Source organism: Ceratotherium simum, chromosome 17 (assembly GCF_057802395.1).
Source record: "Ceratotherium simum simum isolate JZ-2026a chromosome 17, ASM5780239v1, whole genome shotgun sequence".
In the NCBI taxonomy this organism is placed as follows: domain Eukaryota; kingdom Metazoa; phylum Chordata; class Mammalia; order Perissodactyla; family Rhinocerotidae; genus Ceratotherium; species Ceratotherium simum.
Window position 1 is genome coordinate 40,363,212 of NC_141916.1, and position 19,035 is coordinate 40,382,246.

Here is a 19,035-nt window from a genome sequence, read left to right on the forward strand (position 1 = left end):
TTTCCAGGCAACTGTCTCAAGAGAGAGCTATTTTCTCTCCCACATCCTGTGTAGCTCTGGGCCTGAAGTGTAGGTGTCCTTCTTGTTGTTTTTTACTGCTTCCAGGCCCACGTGCTCCCTCTGAAAGACCTCTGACTTCTCTCAACAGGTGCACCATCCTAATATACCATTCCCTACCCTCCTTGCTGCAGTACCTATACACTTGCACATCACTGCCCCTGTCATTCCCTGATGACTTTAGTACTAGGCTCTCCATCATTTTTTCCAAAACTATTTTTACCACTTTTACTAGGTATTTTAATATCCATGTAGACTATCCTCGCAATGCTCTGACCTCCCAGTTTCTTGCCTTCTTCACGCCATCGGTCTTGTCTCCCCCTTCCCATGGTCATGCCTACCAGTACACACTTCCCTAGCTGTCAGTTTAGAGCACCCCCCTTTATTTTCACCTCTTAACTTTTAAATTCACTCCCACTAATAAACCAACAAGCCTCAGCCCCACAGAGGTCTTCAGGCCCTTGACTGTCCCACCTTTTCACAGGCCATCTCCATTGTCATGTCCTGGCGTCCTTTCTCATCATGGTCTCTCATTCTAATCACTCCTTTCATATAGTCTGCACTTTCTCGTCCTTCTCATCCTGGGCTGTCCCAGACAAACAAAAATGCTTTCATTCTACCTCTGCCTTTTCTGCACCTATACCCAAAGAACTGCACTGGCTGGAGGAAGTCACCGGAACACGCTGACTGGGCTCATTTTCAATTCAAAAGCACAAACCCACAGGGGGCCTCCAGTGCAATCCTACGGTATTTTACTATTCCTTTTTCCCAGTCGGTTTATTCCCCCAATCTTCAAGATTACCAGTTCCCATTTCCTGATCTCATCTCAAGCCTCTTCCTTTTCCTCCTCACTCTCAGCTGATTACCTTGCTTTTTATTTAACAAAGAAAGTAAAATCAGTCAGGAAAGAATTTCAATACCCTTGCATCACTAAAGCTGCACACGTACATGACTTTTACCCCCATAGACGACCTTCCCTTCTATTTCAAAGTCTATGTACTTGTTCACATCCCTTTTCATCTTCCCCTGTAATTGTTCCCCGTCCTTCCTGCATTATCAGCTTCCTTCATCTCTACCAGATAATTGTCATCAGCATGTAAGCATGCTGTAATCTAGCATTAAGCATAAACAGAACTCGATGCCACACCCCTCTGCATTTTTGTTTGTATTTTTATTTGGTGAGGAAGATTAGCCCTGAGCTAACCTCTGTTGCCAGTCCTCCTCTTTTTGCTGAGGAAGATTGACTCTGGGCTAAGATCCACGCCCATCTTCCTCTACTTTGTATGTGGGAAGCCTGCCACAGCATGGCTTGATAAGCTGTGCGTATGTCTGCGCCTGAGATCCAAACCTGCCAACCCCGGACTGCCAAAGCAGAGCGTGCAAACTTAACCACTACCCGGTGGCTGACCCCCCTCTCGCATCCACTTCTTTTTATAACACTATTCCTAAAGAATTTTTCCTACTGGCTATCTTCACTTCCCTTTCTAGCATTTTTTTTTTTTTATGATCCTTTCCAAAGTAGTTTTTCTTCCTCTCACCTTCACGTACTATTTTTGTTAAGGCTGACAGTGACCAGTCCGTAATAAAATCCAATGGCTACTTCCTAGACCTTAACTTCCATGAACTCTCAGCAGCTGTTGACACATTGCTGATCCCTTCCTTCTTGATGCATTCTTCATTTGGCTTTTGGGACACAGCCTTCCCTTGGTTCTTCTCCGATTCCATGGGATCTCCTTCTCAATTTCCTTCACTGGATTCTCCCCTGTTCTTGATCTCTGAAGCTAGAGTGCCTGAATCTTGGTCCTAGGATCATGTTTCTGTCTGCACTCGATCCCTAGAAGACCTCAACAGTGCCATGCATTTAAATACCGTCTGTATATTGCTGATTCTGCAATTTATGTATCTGGTTCCAATATTTCTCTGAATGACAGGTTGTATATGTGACATTGTGACTGCATATCTAATAGGCATTCAGGCTTACAGGAATAGAACAAATTCTTGTGTCTCCACTTCCTCCAACCTACTCTTCCCTGGTCTTCCCCAGTCTGTTCAATAGCACCACAATCCTCCACGAGCTCAGGCCAGAACCTTGGGATCATCCTTAAATTTTCTTTCTTATGTAACTCTTAATCCATCAGTAAATCCTATTGACTTTGCCTTCAAAACAAACAAAGACTGAGACTCAGATCATTTCCCACTTTCTTTACCATCAGCATCCTCAATCAAGTTCCCATCCTGTGAAGAACTATCATAGCCTTCTGTTTCTCCCTGATTCCATACTTTCCTCCCCAAAAACATGTCCTTCACACAACAGCCAGAGGGATTTTCTAAATGGATAAGTCAGTTGTATAATTCTAATGCTCAAATCTCTCCACTGGCTTCTCAATACTATTAGAATAAACTCCAAATTCTTTACTATGACCCACAGGGTCTATGTTATCTGGACCATGCTAGCTCTCTCATTGCATGTTTTACCTCTCTCTTCCGCACACACTCCTTCTGATCTTGTACATGTCAGGCATGCTCCACTTCAGGGCCTTTACTTTTGCTGTTACTTGGCCTGGATTGCTCTTCACTTGTTGCTGTATCAGCATGGCTTCTACCCTCAATCTTTATTCAAGTCTCTGATCAAATGACCTCCAATGCACAATATCTGAATTAGTACTGCTTATCTGTCCCTGCCCCTTTTCTTTCCTTCTTCTTTTTTTTTTTTCTCATCTGGTTATTCTCATCTATGGTCTTATCTTTCCTTCTCTGGGGGCACATCAAGCCAAGCTGTGGCGGCAGTGGGATGGGGGTCCTAAGATAGATCCTGCCATTACCAGTTACAGAGATGGAGGGTGATCAAAATCGTAGTTAATGAAGATGAAGTGTGCTTGCTTCCTCACCAAAGTTTAGTAATGGAGGGCTCTACCAAGTCCAAACTTTTAAGGATTCAGAGGGTTGGCTGAGCCTTCATATACTTGGGAAGGGAAAGTCAGAAATCCACATCTCTTTAAAAAAATGTTTTGAAATTATTTCAGACTTGCAGAAAAGTTGAAAGAATAGTACAAAGAATTCCTTCCTAATTCCCTTTGCCCCGATTTCCAAACATTAATATTTTATTACCTTTTCTACATTCTTCTTCTGATTTATTTTTCTTCATAATGCTTAACACTTCTTCTGTTTTACATATTTACTTGCTTATTTATTTATTGTTTCTTCTCCTACACCCATCCACCTCCCCATCCCTCACCCCCACTGGAAGCTAATGAAAGCAGGGCCTTTATCACTTTTGTTCACAGTTCTGTCCTCAGCACCTAGAACTGTGCCTGGCACGTATCATACATCTTTACCAAATGAGTAAATATCATCACTCCTGCTTAGTCTAGTTTTAACAGTAGCCTTATGACATAAGCGTCGGACTATTATTACAGACTGAAGTTTATATTTTTATTCTACAGTCTGCTTCACATAAGTTTTCTTTCAATAAAATTGAAGGCTGATGAGAGATCAATAAATGTTTTTGATAAATGGTAATGTTGATCTTAACCACTTTCTTAACAAGATAAATCTATCATCAATATGGAATGGTGATCTCTAAAACCCTTTTTCTCCTTATGAAAGATTTTAAATTAAGAAGCTAAAACTTGTTGAGATGCAAGCTAATACGGAGTTTTGAGATAATGTCCTGTAAGTTAATGAATCTGTAATCTGGCAAATATGGGAGACTTCTCCTTTTGAGTAGACAACATTTTATATGAAGGTGGTGCTACGTCTGTGGAATAAATTACTATAAATAATTTGACAAGATTTGGAGTCAGAGTAGAATTTAAACAACTGAAGACTCAGTTTATAGGTCTGTACTCACTTTAGCAAAAGTTAAAACATTTGTTTTCTTTCTCTTCTATGTCATGCTGTTGGCTGACAGTGAATCTGTGGTCAACTACTCAGGTCTTAAAAATATAATTAGATGTTAACCCAGGTCACCACGGTTATACTTGTATATTTTTAAGACCTACATACAAGTCTTTATATGTTTTCAGTTTTAGGTGATTGTATGATTAACTTTGCCAATAGGGCTTATATTATTTGCTCCCTTCCCAGCTCTCCAATTTTATCTTGTGCCATCTCTCTATCTCCATATGTTTCAACCAACTGCTTCTTTTTATTCATCAAACACAGTAGCTCTTTCCTGCCTGGAAGGAATTGGCACCTAGAGTCTCTTCCTGTAAAGTTCTTCATTTGCTTAAATTTAACTTATCCTCTAGATCTTTAGATTAAATGTCACTTTTTTTGAGAAGTACTTTCTGAGTCCTCCTCCTCAGCTCTCCTCACCTCAACCCTAAATTAGGTTTCCCTTTGTCTTCCCTTTAATAGTACTCTTCTTCATTATTAGTACTAACCACAATTTCTAATTATGTGTTTATGTTTAAGCTTATTTTTCTCGTGTCTTTCCCGTCCTACTCTAAGCTGTGTGAGAACAGGTACTTTGTGTTATTCACCACGGAATATTCTTTATCGAGCATGGTCTAAATATTTGTCTAATGAGTGAAGAAAGAGATGAATTCTGTTCATATATTTTTCTCTTTTCTACGAGGGTATTGTGAGAAACTAGGTCAAAACCATCCTGAAGGTGGATTAAATCCTTTGGAATATCATAGACTGAAGTACGTTATACAGGCTGGTTCCCAAATGTTTCCTTTCAATGAAATCTAGGAGTGATTTACTCTGACAGGCCCATCAGGATGTAAGGCATCTCAAAATTAGAAATTCTTTTAGAATCACACAGGCATTCTTTCACGATTGAGGCAACTGTCAGTCTGTCCTTTAAAATTCTTTGTAAGATGAGAAAGTATGGAATCTAGATTTTGTGATGGAAGAATCAGACAAAATTATTATTAATTATGGCATTGAAGTATCACAATAATGCTAAGAAAATGCATTCTTAGAAAATTAAAATGTAACAAAATATGAATTTGGTTTCCAAATATGTTATGAAAAATATGTACATTTATTAGGTATATTTATAGTCTAATACATTAAACTATTTTAATAAATCATACTCACTTAAAAATCAGCATGAAAATTGAGGTGCCTCCCAATGCAGCAAAAAAATTATGCAAGACTTGCACTGCTATATAAAAATAAAATTTTCTTTTACATTGATCCTCTCTTGGGCATTCACCCAAGCGAACTGAGTTATTTGTGTTCTGGAAACCAGTCACTTCCACACAACTACAGTTATAAAACACCTAAAAAATAATTTTTGAAATATTACAGAATATATTTACAAAATCTGACTGGGCTATAGGAACATTCCGTTATATTTAAGGAAGTCTCATTTATTCAAGCTAAAATATTTACAGTTTTTAAAGAAAACAGTCTAAAAATACAGTTGCTTAATAGTTGAAAGGCAAAATAATTTTCTGGATTCTTTTCTAGACAAGAAAATGCAATTCACTGTTAACATTTAATTCCTTCCTCATTTAAAACATAGAAAAGAAGAGAAGAAATTAGTGTCTGAAACTCTGTATATAATTTTTACATTAATATAAATTCTTTTTACTATTTCTCTCCCACTCACTTTTACTTTCCATAACACACTTACTTATGCTCTTTAACAGTGTCTGTAAGTGTCAGGAACTTTCCTTGGGGAGGGATTACCCAGGGAATCCAGAAAATATAGTGGTTTGGGAGGGGCCAAAACCTGGGACTAGAGCTACCGATCAGAGGGGGCAGAGTCCCAGGGAAAAGGAGCCAGGCAGGGGTGCTGTAATTCTACTTTGGCCAGCAAACACAACATCCCAGAGCATAATGACAGATTATATGATAGATGATGTTGTTACCGAAGAGGTTCAACACAACAGAATACCCTAATAGTTAGAGCACAGAAAGGGAAAACTTAGGAACAAATGATTTTAGAGATTTAATTTGGCAGACATTTAAGGCAGTAGATAGGTGACTATAACAAGTTTTGTTCTGAGTCTAGGCTAAACTAAGGTTTAGGGGAAATTTGAACTTGTTCATGCTAAAGATTGATTATTGAAAGAGAATTGAGGAAAAATTTGAATCCATACTTATCTGATGACGAAGCTTTACTTTTTCACTAGGAAAAATTTGAGGAATCCTTTATGTAGCTATCCTACTGGCCAATAAAACCAAACTTATGTACAAAGAACACTATTTTGAGCGATTAAAAAGTGATGGTTTATTACTAAGGATTTGATAAAAGAACTCCCCAGTAGCCCCCAAACAGTACAGTCATTGCCAGTATTAAGAAGATAAAAAGAGACAGAGCTCTCTTTAGGATTCTAACATCATGTGTCTTCCAGGCCTTCACTGATGAGCAAAGTGGGACCATGGATTAAGTGGGGCACTCTCAGTGAAAGGCACTATCGTCATGAATATGAGATGTGGGTTTTTAAGTATAGCCCTTGGGCCATATTTGTAGAACCTAGGTGTTTTATTCTTCAAAGTTGTCAGTGCCCTTCAATAATACAGTTAGTAGGACTATGGAGAAGAGAAAGATGGAAAAAGTTTCAAAATCAAAGACAGAGGTGTATGGTAGAGACCAGTGATCATAGTTGATTACATTGCCAAAGTTAGTGATAAGAAAAGGGTCCAGGAAATGGCTCCCCAACTTTGTGAGATATTCAGTGGATTGGAGGTAGAATACAGAACACCATACTGGGAGAACCCATAGTTTGCATGAAAGGGAATATTTTGAGTAAAGAAGCAGTTGGCATTTCTATGGGAGATGTTAGCCATAGGTAAGCAGAATATGAAGTTAATCTGGGTAGGAGAAGTGCCAGCCTTGGGGAAATCAAAACTGGAAGGCAAGAATTGGTCAGTCAAGTGAGCATGAAGCCTTGATTAATTTCTTGGCAAGTCAAGAGGTAATGAGTCTAGAGATAAACTCGTCAGAATAAACTCGTCAGAATCTATATGCAAAATTGCATATTGATTGCTGTCCTGGAAGGCAGGTAGTGCTGACAAGGGGTCAGCTCAGGACTTTTCCCTAACTTCTGAAAGGTAACATTCCTCCAACTTAATGGAAATTATATCCTTTAGTCAAATGAGGTGCTCCCTAGAGATCCTAAATGCAGTTAAATTCCAAAAGGTCATATTCTTACAAACTTAATGGGAAAAAGTGAGAATAATCTCAAATGAGAATTCAAGCAACCGGAAAACCTGTTTGTGTCCCAAGCATGATTTTGTATGAGGCTCTGTTTATACAAAATGACAGCTGTCACAACGACAGACAATATTAGGAGTCCTTTTCTCTTATCATTTTACTGGAGACCTTAGTTATTTACAGAAAGATTTGATAAGTAATTGTTAAATCAAATCTGCAATTTTGATTAAGGAGAGGAGAGGAAGTAAAAACTAATACTCACTATTGGCTTTTTATTGCCGCTTGAAGATTTGCATCCTGCTAGACAAGGTGAGATGTAAGTGATTCCATTGTCCCCACAGACTGGTTCCCATTGATTTTGATCACAATTGCAGTCTGAGTTGCAATAAGAAAGTGGTACATTTATATGAGATGCCACTGGACTAATTCTGAAAATACATGATAGATATACATCAGAAAGAGAGACAGAGAAAGAAGAAGGAGGAGGAAGAGGAGGAGGAGAAGAGAAGAGAAAAGAGGGAAGGGAAGAGGAGGAGAGAGGAGAGAGGAGAGAGGAGAAATAAGGGAGAGTGTCCTTTAATTGGATAGAGAAATTGGATGAGTGATGACACCAACATGGCTAAGATTTTTTGGTGTTTGTTAACTTTTTCACCCTCCGTGTTTACCCAGACATGATTTACAACCCAGAAAAAGTAAAACATAAAACGAAACCAAAGGGGTCAGCCTGGTGGCATAGCGGTTAAGTGCACGCATTCGGCTATGGTTGCCCAGGGTTTGGATCCCGGGCCTCACTGATGCACCACTTGTCAGGCCATGCTGTGGTAGCGTCACACATAAAGTGGAGGAAAATGGCCACGGATGTTAGCCCAGGGCCAGTCTTCCTCAGCAAAAAGAGGAGAATTGGCATGGATGTTAGCTCAGGGCTGATCTTCCTCACAAAAATACAAAAGCAAAAAGAACCCAAAGAAGACAGGTAAGACTTAGACAAGATGTCTTTGTGATTCTATCAAGAAATTCCTCATTATGTAAGTCACATCATTTTTCTGACTCTGTTACTCTTCAGTAAGGTAATGATATTAGACTACCTTTCCTCCCAGGGCACTGTAAAGTCCCATGAATCTGTGAATGTTATTTGACTGGGTTGAGACTGGGTTGAATTTAGAAATCTATATTTTAACTACATAAGAAAGGTATTTGACACGGTCAAAGTAGAACCCCTAAGGATCAATTTTTAAAAATCAAGAATAAAAAAATCAGTTGAGAAAGACTAGGAAAACTCCATATACTTTTAAAATGAAACTACAACATACTTTATAATGATTTACTGTAAACATGGTTATATTTATAAAATATAATCTTATAACTTGGCTAAAATTATAACAGATTATTTGTATGATTAATTTTCTGCTTATAGATTTTTAAAATTATTCGTTTTTGGTAAAAATCTTGATAATAATTGAAGATTGAGGAATTATCTTTAAATCAGAAAGTAATTTGCCTAAAGAAAGAAAAAATAGATTCAGAAATTCTATTATCAATAATTTTACTAAAAAGCATCTAATACTTAATTCTGCTTAGGGACGTATGATGGGGCGTGGGGGGGACATAATGACTAATGACCAAGTCCAGATATTCCAATCAGATACTCTTATGTTCGCATTAGTTCTGCTACTTCACAGCAATGTGACTACTCTTTCTGAAAACAGTTTTGCCATTCTTAAGTCATAGATAATAAATCAACTTCATAGGAGTTTTTCTGGAAAAAAATTATTTGGCAGTCCTCAAACTTTTTGTTCTCAGCGGCCCTTCATACTCTTAAAAAGTCTTGAGGGCCTCAAAGATTTTCTGTTCAAGTAGGGTAAATCTATTGACATGTACTCTATTAGAAATTAATACTGAGAAAATTTTAATACATGAGAATACACAAGCACACGTCATTAGCCATCAGACTGATGTTATCGTCACATATCTGTAGCCTTAGAAAATATCACTATATACTCTTGAGAAAATGAGAATGAAAAAGGCAAGTACCATCTTGGTATTATTATAAAAATAGGTTAGAATTCGTTGACCCTCTGAGAAGGTCTGACAAACCCCTATAGACCCTCAGACCACATACTGAGAAGCTCTGAGCTAATTCATACTTTAAAAACTTACCCCAGTGACTAGCATTTCACAAATGCTGAATACACTCATTCTGTTATTTGCTATCATTAGGCTATGAGTTCCACAAGGGCACTGACGTATCCTATAAATCTTCTTCGCCTTAAGGAGGCGTTCAGTAAAATTTTACTGAATGAAAAGAAAATCCCGTAGAACTCTAGCTGCCTTCTTTTACATGACGGCACAGCTACTTTACCTGTTTTCAGGGAACTGGCTTTAGGCTAAAGCCTGCCCTGACACCCAGGGGGGCCTTGGAACTAACGATGTGGTCGGTATAGCATCAGTCTGGAGTCATTGTATGACTTCAAAGAAGTCAGTTTCTCTGGCTCTCAATTAATAGAGAGGAAGGATTTAAAAGAGTTGGGCTGCATGATCTCCAAGGTTCTTTTACCTGTAAAGTCCAACATTCTAGGTACTCTGTATTTTGATTTACCAGAGTGGGTGATGATGGATAGGAATAATCAACAACAGTCAGGATTAGGAGGAAGCAGGGAGACAATTCAGGGCTAAGTTGGCAAGTCTCCAAGAATAGGATGATATTTAGGTAAGGAAATCTGGGAAGGTTTGACAAGTTAAAATTGACACCTCATAGGATCCAGAGTTTAAAAGCTCAATGCCAACGATAAGCAGCACTAAGGAGCATGATTACTGAGCTGTGATCCAAGAATCTTTCTTTGTTGCTTAAATGTGAACCTTCCTAAGCTTCAGTTGATAGCTATAGTCAGGAGATGGTAAGAAATCTGCACAGGAATCTTGCCTTTAATTTAAGGTAGAGACCATAGTACTAGGAATACTTCACAATACTTGATGATAATGGAAAAGGTTTTCTAGGGTGTAATATATGATTATACACAGGATACTTATTTATTTTACTTCTAATGAAGACAAAACCAGAAGAAAATTATAAGCTTGCAGAAAAGGAGAATTCAGCACAATGTAAGGAAGTGTTTTCTTGTAAAGATAGTTGTTAAATATCAAAATTAACCGTAGATAAAAATCATTCAGTCACTTTTGGAAAATGTCTTTTATATCCTGCTCATGATCCTTCCAAGCTTGTAGTGGTTGAGAGTAAGAGTTTTGGAGTCAAAAACCCCAAATCTGAGTCAGAATCTTAACATCACAAGACGTGGAATCTCTGCATGTCTTTAAGCCTTGCTTTCTCTATCTATAAAATGAGGATGAAAGTACCCGCCACTCATTGTAAGCACCAATAAGTGATAGCTATTATTGTTACAATCTATGTTGCTTTTCTTTAAGGAAGGAATAAAAGGAGAGCTTTTTGAGATCTTAAGAAATGGACGTTTTAAGAATTTGTAAGATGAAATTTCTCTCAACTAAAAGAAAGTTTAGTTAAAATTGCTATCATCTGCCATGTTTTCTTTACGGAGTCTTCTACATTGTAGAGTTTACACATTATGCAATTGATGTATACACACCCATCATAGGTCAGGGTTAGGCCAGCAACTGGTTTGCTTTCACAGACTAGCACATAATTTAACAGGTGAAATGTGAAGGCCACCAAATTGGTAAAAAGTGAAAATTTGGCAAATCCAAGCAAGGTAAATTTGAATTTTTTAATGATATATCCTCCTGTGAACAATCCAACTGCAACAGTCGGTACGGCTACCATCCCTAGAAATAAGAGAAAATATTGTAATTATATAAATATGATTATTCTGAAATGTCTTTACATACGAAACAGTGTGTATCAATCAAATTCATCTAATTTTATTATTTCTTAAGTAGAAGGCTGGCAGGATGGAGGTAGGGTACCAGTGTACCATATGGGAGAGATAAAAATAATTTCTTCCTGCCAATGCTGAGGGTTTGGTTTCCCCAACAGCAAACAAAAGGCAGTGACTGAGAATATTTGTATGTCTGAACAGACTGTTTCTATGAGGTGCTTTTTTTTCCCGAAAAACAACAACAAAACATCACTTATTCCTACTTATGTGACTTTCATTCTACCACCTAGAATCCTCTACATCTCCTCAAAATGAAGAGCTCTGATCCTTAAAAACTAACTCCAAATTTGCCCAGGACTTTAGAATTGAATACTTGAATTAATATCTCTTCTTTATTCTTCCTAACACACATATACTCTGAGATGTTAAACAGGCCTATATACGGTGTTAAAAATGATTGATCCTCCTTATAACTTTTTCATTTCATTGTCCTGCAAGAGTTATTAAAGATGAAGACCCTTCTAACAAATAAATTCAGGCTAAGAACTTTATTGGGAGTCAAATTTAACTTTTACAGTTTAAATTTTTATCTTAACTTCAATAAGAGCATCATAGAGAATTATTGTCTTGTTTTCCTATGACCTACTCTCATACCACTTGATAAGTTCAGTTTGATGTATCAAATGTTTATTGAGTTTCTTCAATGTGCTGGGCACTGTACAGGATAACGTACATTCTTAAGAATATAATAATAATAATAATAAAAGATGCTGCTCTTAGAATCTTATATTGTACTGGGGGTAGGGGAAGAACGATATAAGAAAACCTTTCCCTCATAAGCAAGTCTCAATATGTCATTGGAAATAGATAATGCAGCAAAAAACCTCTCTAAAATACAATATTTGTTTTGAATTATGTAGATATCAACCACGAGTTAAAATTGATTTTTCCTTGGGAAACATCAATGTCCTATCTTTTGCAAGTAGCTGGGTCCTGATTCAAAGTCCATCAATTATGGAATTATAATAATTACATTACAAAAGGATTTGTCTCAGGACCTCAGCACTAAATTATAAGATCCAATTATGCAGATACCATGTCTAAATATTTCATTTACAGGCCCCTTTTCCGTCAGGAATTCATCTCAAAAATGACATGAGATGCAACTTCAAATGCAGAACAATGATGACACCACAAGATGGACAAGTTTGATAAGACTTGGGAAAGAATAAATGGAAATTACATTTCTTAAGATATGAAATTGCCTTCACAACAAAAAGTCAGCCAGAAATCAATTACTTGGGAATATTGCTTATCAAGCAAACAGGAACGACGTGTCTTACCAAACAAAATGTTGGTCTCAGATGCGGACTGACCATACTGCTGTTCCACGTATTTGAAGGCATAAGTAACAGCACCAATAAAGCTGCTGATTTGTAGCCACATCAAAACCAATACTATAACATATAGGGGATTGGTAAGGATGCTTTTCAAGGACTCGATGAAACCTATAATAAACATAAAAATAAAGAAAATATTATAAGTCAGCTTACATATCCATTAATATTTTAATCTTATAAATATGTTATATAAGATTTAAAATTACATAAATTCATAACACAGAAAGTTACAGGACCCTGCAATCCTACTCTCAACAGTTTTTTATATATTCCTTCCATTTTTGTTCCATGTGTACCTTAACATTTAGTTAGTTCTTTTTACCCCAAAATCGGATGATACACACATACTGTTTTGCAGCTTGCTTTGTTCACTTCATATTTGGTCATCCTTAGCACTCTACCATACAATTTCATACATCATTAATTCATTTATTCCTTCATTGAACAAATATTTGATTTTCCATTCGGTACCAGGTAATATGCTAGGTGTTCAAGAAACAAAAGTGAATAAGACATGAAATGTCTCCTATATGTTAGTACTTCATAATATAACTATTAAGTAAAAATTTACCTTAAAGATAATATAATCCAAAGTTCACAGAAATAAGAAGATTAACATTCAAAAATCATAAAGATCAATTTAGTACCAGGATTCAGATCTCTTGTTTCCTGGTACCTGGTATACAGCTTTTTCTATCATAAAATACTGCCTCAGTAAATCTGTCACTGTTATAAATTACCTTTCTTAAGGTGCAAGAAGAGGCAGAGAATAATGATGTTGTGTCTCAAGTGACATTATCATAATACAGTACAAGTACAGTACTATTAGTAATAGTAATAGTACAAATAGGTGTGTAACAAATTCGTAACTTCTGTCTATGGCAAGAATTATGGATCTGGGTCTGTGATCAGCAGGGCAACAAACTGTAATCGGAGTTAAACGTGGAAGGAACTACTTAGAAAAACAAGAAATATCAGAGTCTAGCAAAACAGAACTAAATATGGTTATTAAAAGATGAACGATGTGGACTTTGAAAGATCTTGCTCTATAGATCTCTCAAGATTACAAATAGATATAGTCAGAACTAAGCCTTCTATCCAGTGGCACTAAGAAATAGTTTCATCTGCTTATAATAAGAAGAAAAGAGAGTTAGGGCGAAGGGCATAGAAGAGGGAAAAAGAAGAGATAAGGAAATTTATAGCAGGAATAAATAACATTGAAAATCATTAGACCAAAACGCTCAACTTCTCCCCAGGGGACTTCCCAGTCAGGAAGGACCACTGTCTTGTAAGGCATTTTAAGTGAGTTGTGAGATCTGATTAAAGGAAACGGAGCATATGGGTTCACCAAATCATTGAATTTTTGTGGTGAGTGGGAACTTGGATATTATCTTATCTGAACTTCCACACAATCATGAACCAATATGTATCCTCAATAAATGGATCAGTGAATAACTCAAGTGACAATAAGCTGACCACCTCAGAAAGAAATTTGCTTCATTTTTGGACAATTATTGTTTACAAATTGTTTTTCTAATGAACTGAAATCTTTATTTCTTTCAAACCAGTTAGTCTTATTTCTACTCAAGAACTTATAGATCAAATCCAATATTGTTTTTTTCTAACTAAATGTTCTTAGTTATTTCATCCATTCTTAACAGCACATAATTAAGGACCTCTTTACTAGTCTGGTCATTATTCTACAAACACGGTTGGTAATATAAATGATTCTTACAATTGTCCTGTTTTTGCATCTTCATTATTCTCTCCATTCTTTTTGGGCTCACAGTCAACCATGTTCTTTATGGGTTTAGACAATCCATTCCTTTTTATGGATTTAATTTGGTACAGCAGAAATGTAGCATAGACCAAATGAAAATTCTTGGTATGTTAGTTTTAGTGTATGCTTGGTATGCTATTTTGAATTTCAAAAACTTGTAAGTCAGTGACGCTCTGGTAAATGTTTAACAACTGACTCTTGGGGAAACAGGGCCTGATTTGTAGTATTTCCCAATTTCTGTGGTAATAAATGGTAGTAAATTCTCCCACCATGGCCAATTTCAAGCGACCAGTGTAGCTGAAGATTGAACAGTCCTCTCTCAGGAGCCAACTCAAGCTGGCTCCAGCACATCCTTGCTTTTAGAGTAGAGCGAGGGGGAGGAGAAAGTAACGATGAAATGAATGAGTGGAAGAACTGAAACTGTGTTGTCACTTCAACTTCAACTTGCAAATGTCGCCAAGGGTTTCGGCATTGCTCTGCTTTGACTTTTACTCCCCCACCATCTCTGCGCAATCTGAAAACGGCGCTGTTAACACCTCATGGCTTCAGCTGTCTTGCTCTGGCTGCTGCTGGATCCTTCTCCAAGTTATTGCTCCTAGACTGGTCTTGACTGGCCCTCAGGGCTGACGTGTGAAAGGGGAGGCACTATCAAATGGGAGGATCCGTATTCACATGATTGACTGATAATCTTGACTACCAATGTTGCTTCTATTTCATGTTTAAATATTTAGGCAAGCAAAATTTTTTCTATATAATTACCAAGAAAATAATCTTACGCCAATTATCTAGAGAGAAACTTCCTCTGACTTCTTTCTCCTTATTCCTTCGCTCCACCTACTGAGAATTAAGTTTCCCAATCTATAGGCATTCATAATTCCTTATATTAACTTTACCATAGTACTTAAACACTGTATTGAAATTGTCTATATATTTCTTGGTACAACCCACTGTAAATTGTAAATTCTTGAAAAATAGAGGGAATATTCTATCACCAGAGCATATTATAGGGCCTGGTACTATTTGTGAATGAACGAGCAAATGAATGAACGAATGAAATATTACAGTCCTTTTAACCCTCATAATTTACACTGTATAATTTTAAAATGAATATACGCTCTTTGGTTTATGAGTAACATATATTTTTAGCCTTTTGTTTCTCCCGGCTAAAGACCACAAACCTAATCATCCTCTCTTCAGTGAGTTGGTATGTGTTCAGAAAATATTTACTAATTTTAATAGAAATCTTAGAAAAATAATTCAGCTAAATTTAGTGCAGGAGAAAGCTAACTCCAGTTCATTGGGTATGACTCATAATTGGAGTATCGGAATACTCACTCCTCCCTTTTACTGGGATTAACAATTCCAAATTGACTATCAATGTGAAATACTTACCAGTTATATTTCCAGTAACCTTTTGCCCAGGGTTGGTCAAATTAGCCATTTGACTTCTTTCCTCATTTGTTTTGAGCGCATGCAAAGATACTGAAACTTTCCTTTCTTTCTGTGGTTTATCCAGACTTTTGGGCAAGAAAAAAAATGGTATGGAAGAAATAATGGATAACAGTCCAGCCACAAGGAAACCGAGCCACCAAGCACCAACCCAGCGAGAGTCCTTAGGAGTTATTCTGATACTGCCTAGAAGAAAGAATTAGAAGAAGCTAGTCAAAAATCATTTTGGAATGCAATAAATCCTGGGCAATAATGGCAATGATTGCCATCCTCCACAGATGAAGAAAGTAAACTATATTTCATCAATTCTAAGACACTATTTTCTTTTTTTCACACTTTGTCACCTCTGAAATCAGGATGTCTAGCATTTAACGACATCTGACAATAACTGTTGTCCGAGAATCAGTCATGACATTGTTGTCACTGCCTGAGCCTGTGGAAAGTTGGTGGCTTTTCTAACGACATGACTGGACAGCTGCCATTATTGACAATTTAACCTTGCAAACTATTAAGGACCAAGTATGGAGGGCATATGAATCCTCGTTATTGCCTGAAAACTTTTATTGGCACCATTTGCCGAGGTCAGGAGAGCACCATCAGTGAAATTTACAGCAGTTTTTATGAAATTCTCAGAGCCAATAGTGGGACTTTTTTTTTTTTAACAGAAACTTGTATATCTAACTCTGACAGCACAGAGGATGATATTGGTGAAGATACACACACAATGAAAATCTGAGTTTAAAGGAGACCTAGAAGAGTTGGACTCTAAATTTTAGCGATAATTTAACCATTTTATTACAATTATGTTTTCCTTTAAAGCATGCATGAGAGATATGTAAATACTAAATCTAAACCAGTACAAATGAGCTATTTCAGTAAGTATAAAATAAACATTCTAAGTAATAAGAAAGCACAACACACATACACAGCATAGAAGTTTGAAGCACGATAACGGTGCCATTACTCTTTGGTCTATAAGAAAAACTCATTAACATGAGAAAATATTGACTTGATTTAAAACTATATAGAAACAAGTTATTCATTCTATTTATTGAAGTGATTTTCAAGTATGTACAGATCTAGGTTTAAAATTGATTTACATGATCATACTGTTCTATAATCAGCAACTCAGACAGACTGCAAGAAATGATTGGTGAAATCAGTGATTCCATCTAAGTGCTAAATGTTTCTTCACTGTCAACAACATCCTATGTCAAGTTATCCAAAAACAGGACAACTTGCTTCCTGTTTTATCACTGGTCTTCACATAGGAACTAGAGGTCATAACCTAGCTAGACATGGCATGCCAAAGTGTTTTCCTTGGCTCACACGCTATCTCAAAAATTAGAAAATTCTACATAAAAATCTGGATTTCTGGATTTTCTTGGAAACCAACCAGAAGATCTTGTCAAGGCTGGACCCAAATTTCTGCATGAAAAGAACAGGTTGAGGCTGAGTAGTACATGTGCTTTTGAGTGTGTGGAGAGGGCAGTTCAGCACCACCAGTTCTTCCCAGTGTAACCACCACACTCAATGCTCCGTACTCACTTAAGTTATCTCCTTGGCTCCTCCAGGCACTGGAGTTTGCCGAAGTGTACCTGGTAATATGTTTACGTCCTGCTCATGACTGAAGAAAAGAGGGTGTAATAAGGTCTAAACATTCAGTGGTAGGGATGTAAATCACCCAGAATTCTAAAATACCATGAGTAGTGACTTGTGACTATAGAAAAAAGGTTATAAAACTATCATCCTAAAGACATTAACCATTTATTTCTGTACTTCTAGTGATAAAAACAAGGATGAACCTGGAGGTGAATGAGTAGAAATGTACAGAATGTGGACCTTCACTAATTCACATGTCCGAAATAGAAGATATAAAACATTTCATCAGGTACTTGCTTTAGCTTTATATTATAAAACACTTTCAAGTTTGTGGCCTACTGTGGTGTCCACTCCCTTTCATAAATGAATCCTTTGATCTCCTTGGAGATCTATTGAAGTCCTAGTGAGATAGAAAATCAGATTTGTTTATTCAGAAATACTAATTATGTATTAGATGTTAAGACAGATACGATCCTGTTATGTTCCAAAGGAGATGGCAAGTAAGTGCACAAATATTTACAGCTCAGTATGATAAGGGCTACAATAAAGGCTTGCTCTTGGTGATTAATAGGGGCACTTTGCGCCAATAAGGGTTGGTAAAGTAAGGCTTCTCTGAAGAGGAGCCACATTTTGGAAGACACTTTAAGAACTATGCAAATAAAAAAGGGAAAGAAAGTTTTCCAAGGGTAAACACAGAGAAGTGATATTACAGGGCACACTGAGAGGCCTGCAATTAGTTTGCCATTATTTTCAATGAAGTAATCTAAAGCAAGTTTGTTAAAATTTTCATATTTCATGCCTAGTTGTAAAAGCCTGGTGTAGTTGTTTTTATTCTGATTATTAATACGTTTATTTCCTATTTGTAACTTTTGACAAATAGCAAAGGACTTTTGAAAGAGTAAATTCAATTATTTGGAAGAATGGTGTTCTGTACTTGAAAGCCTTATCATGTCACCTTGTTCTGATTGTACTTACTCAGGTCTACATATCCAACATCCACCCACAGTTTAGCAAACTGAGATCCCAGGATGAAGCCAGTCACCGGACCAATCATTGCTATTGCATTCAGACTACCTGAGAATATTATAAAACAATTTTATCAGATGCCAAAAATACACGACTCCTATTCAATATGTTTTTTAAAGTAACGTTACATAATACATTTCCAAATAATTTTTTTAATAAGTAAAGGAATGAATTTAGGAATACTATTATTTCAAGGGTTGAGCCAGAGAAAGTAATCATATAATCTAGCATTTTCTGTACATTACCTAAATAAACAGAAGAATGTCCTTCTTCAGCAAAATCATCCAGGTAAGAAATTCCCAAGGGTCCTATGGGAGTTTCCCCAATTCCACGAAGCATATTGCCCATTAGGACATATACCCATGCATATGACCCAGATTCCTTTCCAGGACCTATGTAGACAAGATACTGTTTTATTTTAAACATTAATTTCAGCATTCCTATTAGAAACTCAACTACTTTAACTTCTTAATTATTCCACTTAAGAATTTGGCTTTTTTCTAATTATAAGAGTAATTTAAGCAACTAGAAGGCTGTACAACTATGACATACAACTATCTCCTGGGGCTTTGGGGGGAAAAAAAAAACTTAAGAAAAAAAGAGTAATCTATATTCACTTTACAAAATTTGAAAATATAGAAAAGCACAAAGAAAACAAGCAAAAATTATCTATAATCTCATCTCACACACCAAAAAACCACTTCTAATGTTTGTATATATCTTCACATTTTTAGTTCACATAAAAATATGAATAAT

General features: G+C 36.6%; 1 protein-coding gene across 1 annotated transcript in view; it reads right to left on the reverse strand.

Moving 5' to 3' along the window:
- SLCO1B3 (solute carrier organic anion transporter family member 1B3) overlaps nucleotides 1-19,035 on the reverse strand; it is a 70,347-nt gene that overhangs the window by 7,022 nt on the left and 44,290 nt on the right. The window contains exons 5-11 of the mRNA XM_087441979.1: nucleotides 18,525-18,671; nucleotides 18,229-18,327; nucleotides 15,595-15,837; nucleotides 12,366-12,530; nucleotides 10,774-10,969; nucleotides 7,437-7,602; nucleotides 5,107-5,291 (exon numbers count right to left, since the gene is read on the reverse strand). Of these exons, the coding sequence (XP_087298105.1) occupies nucleotides 5,107-5,291; nucleotides 7,437-7,602; nucleotides 10,774-10,969; nucleotides 12,366-12,530; nucleotides 15,595-15,837; nucleotides 18,229-18,327; nucleotides 18,525-18,671 (1,201 nt within the window). The remainder of the gene's footprint in view (nucleotides 1-5,106; nucleotides 5,292-7,436; nucleotides 7,603-10,773; nucleotides 10,970-12,365; nucleotides 12,531-15,594; nucleotides 15,838-18,228; nucleotides 18,328-18,524; nucleotides 18,672-19,035) is intronic.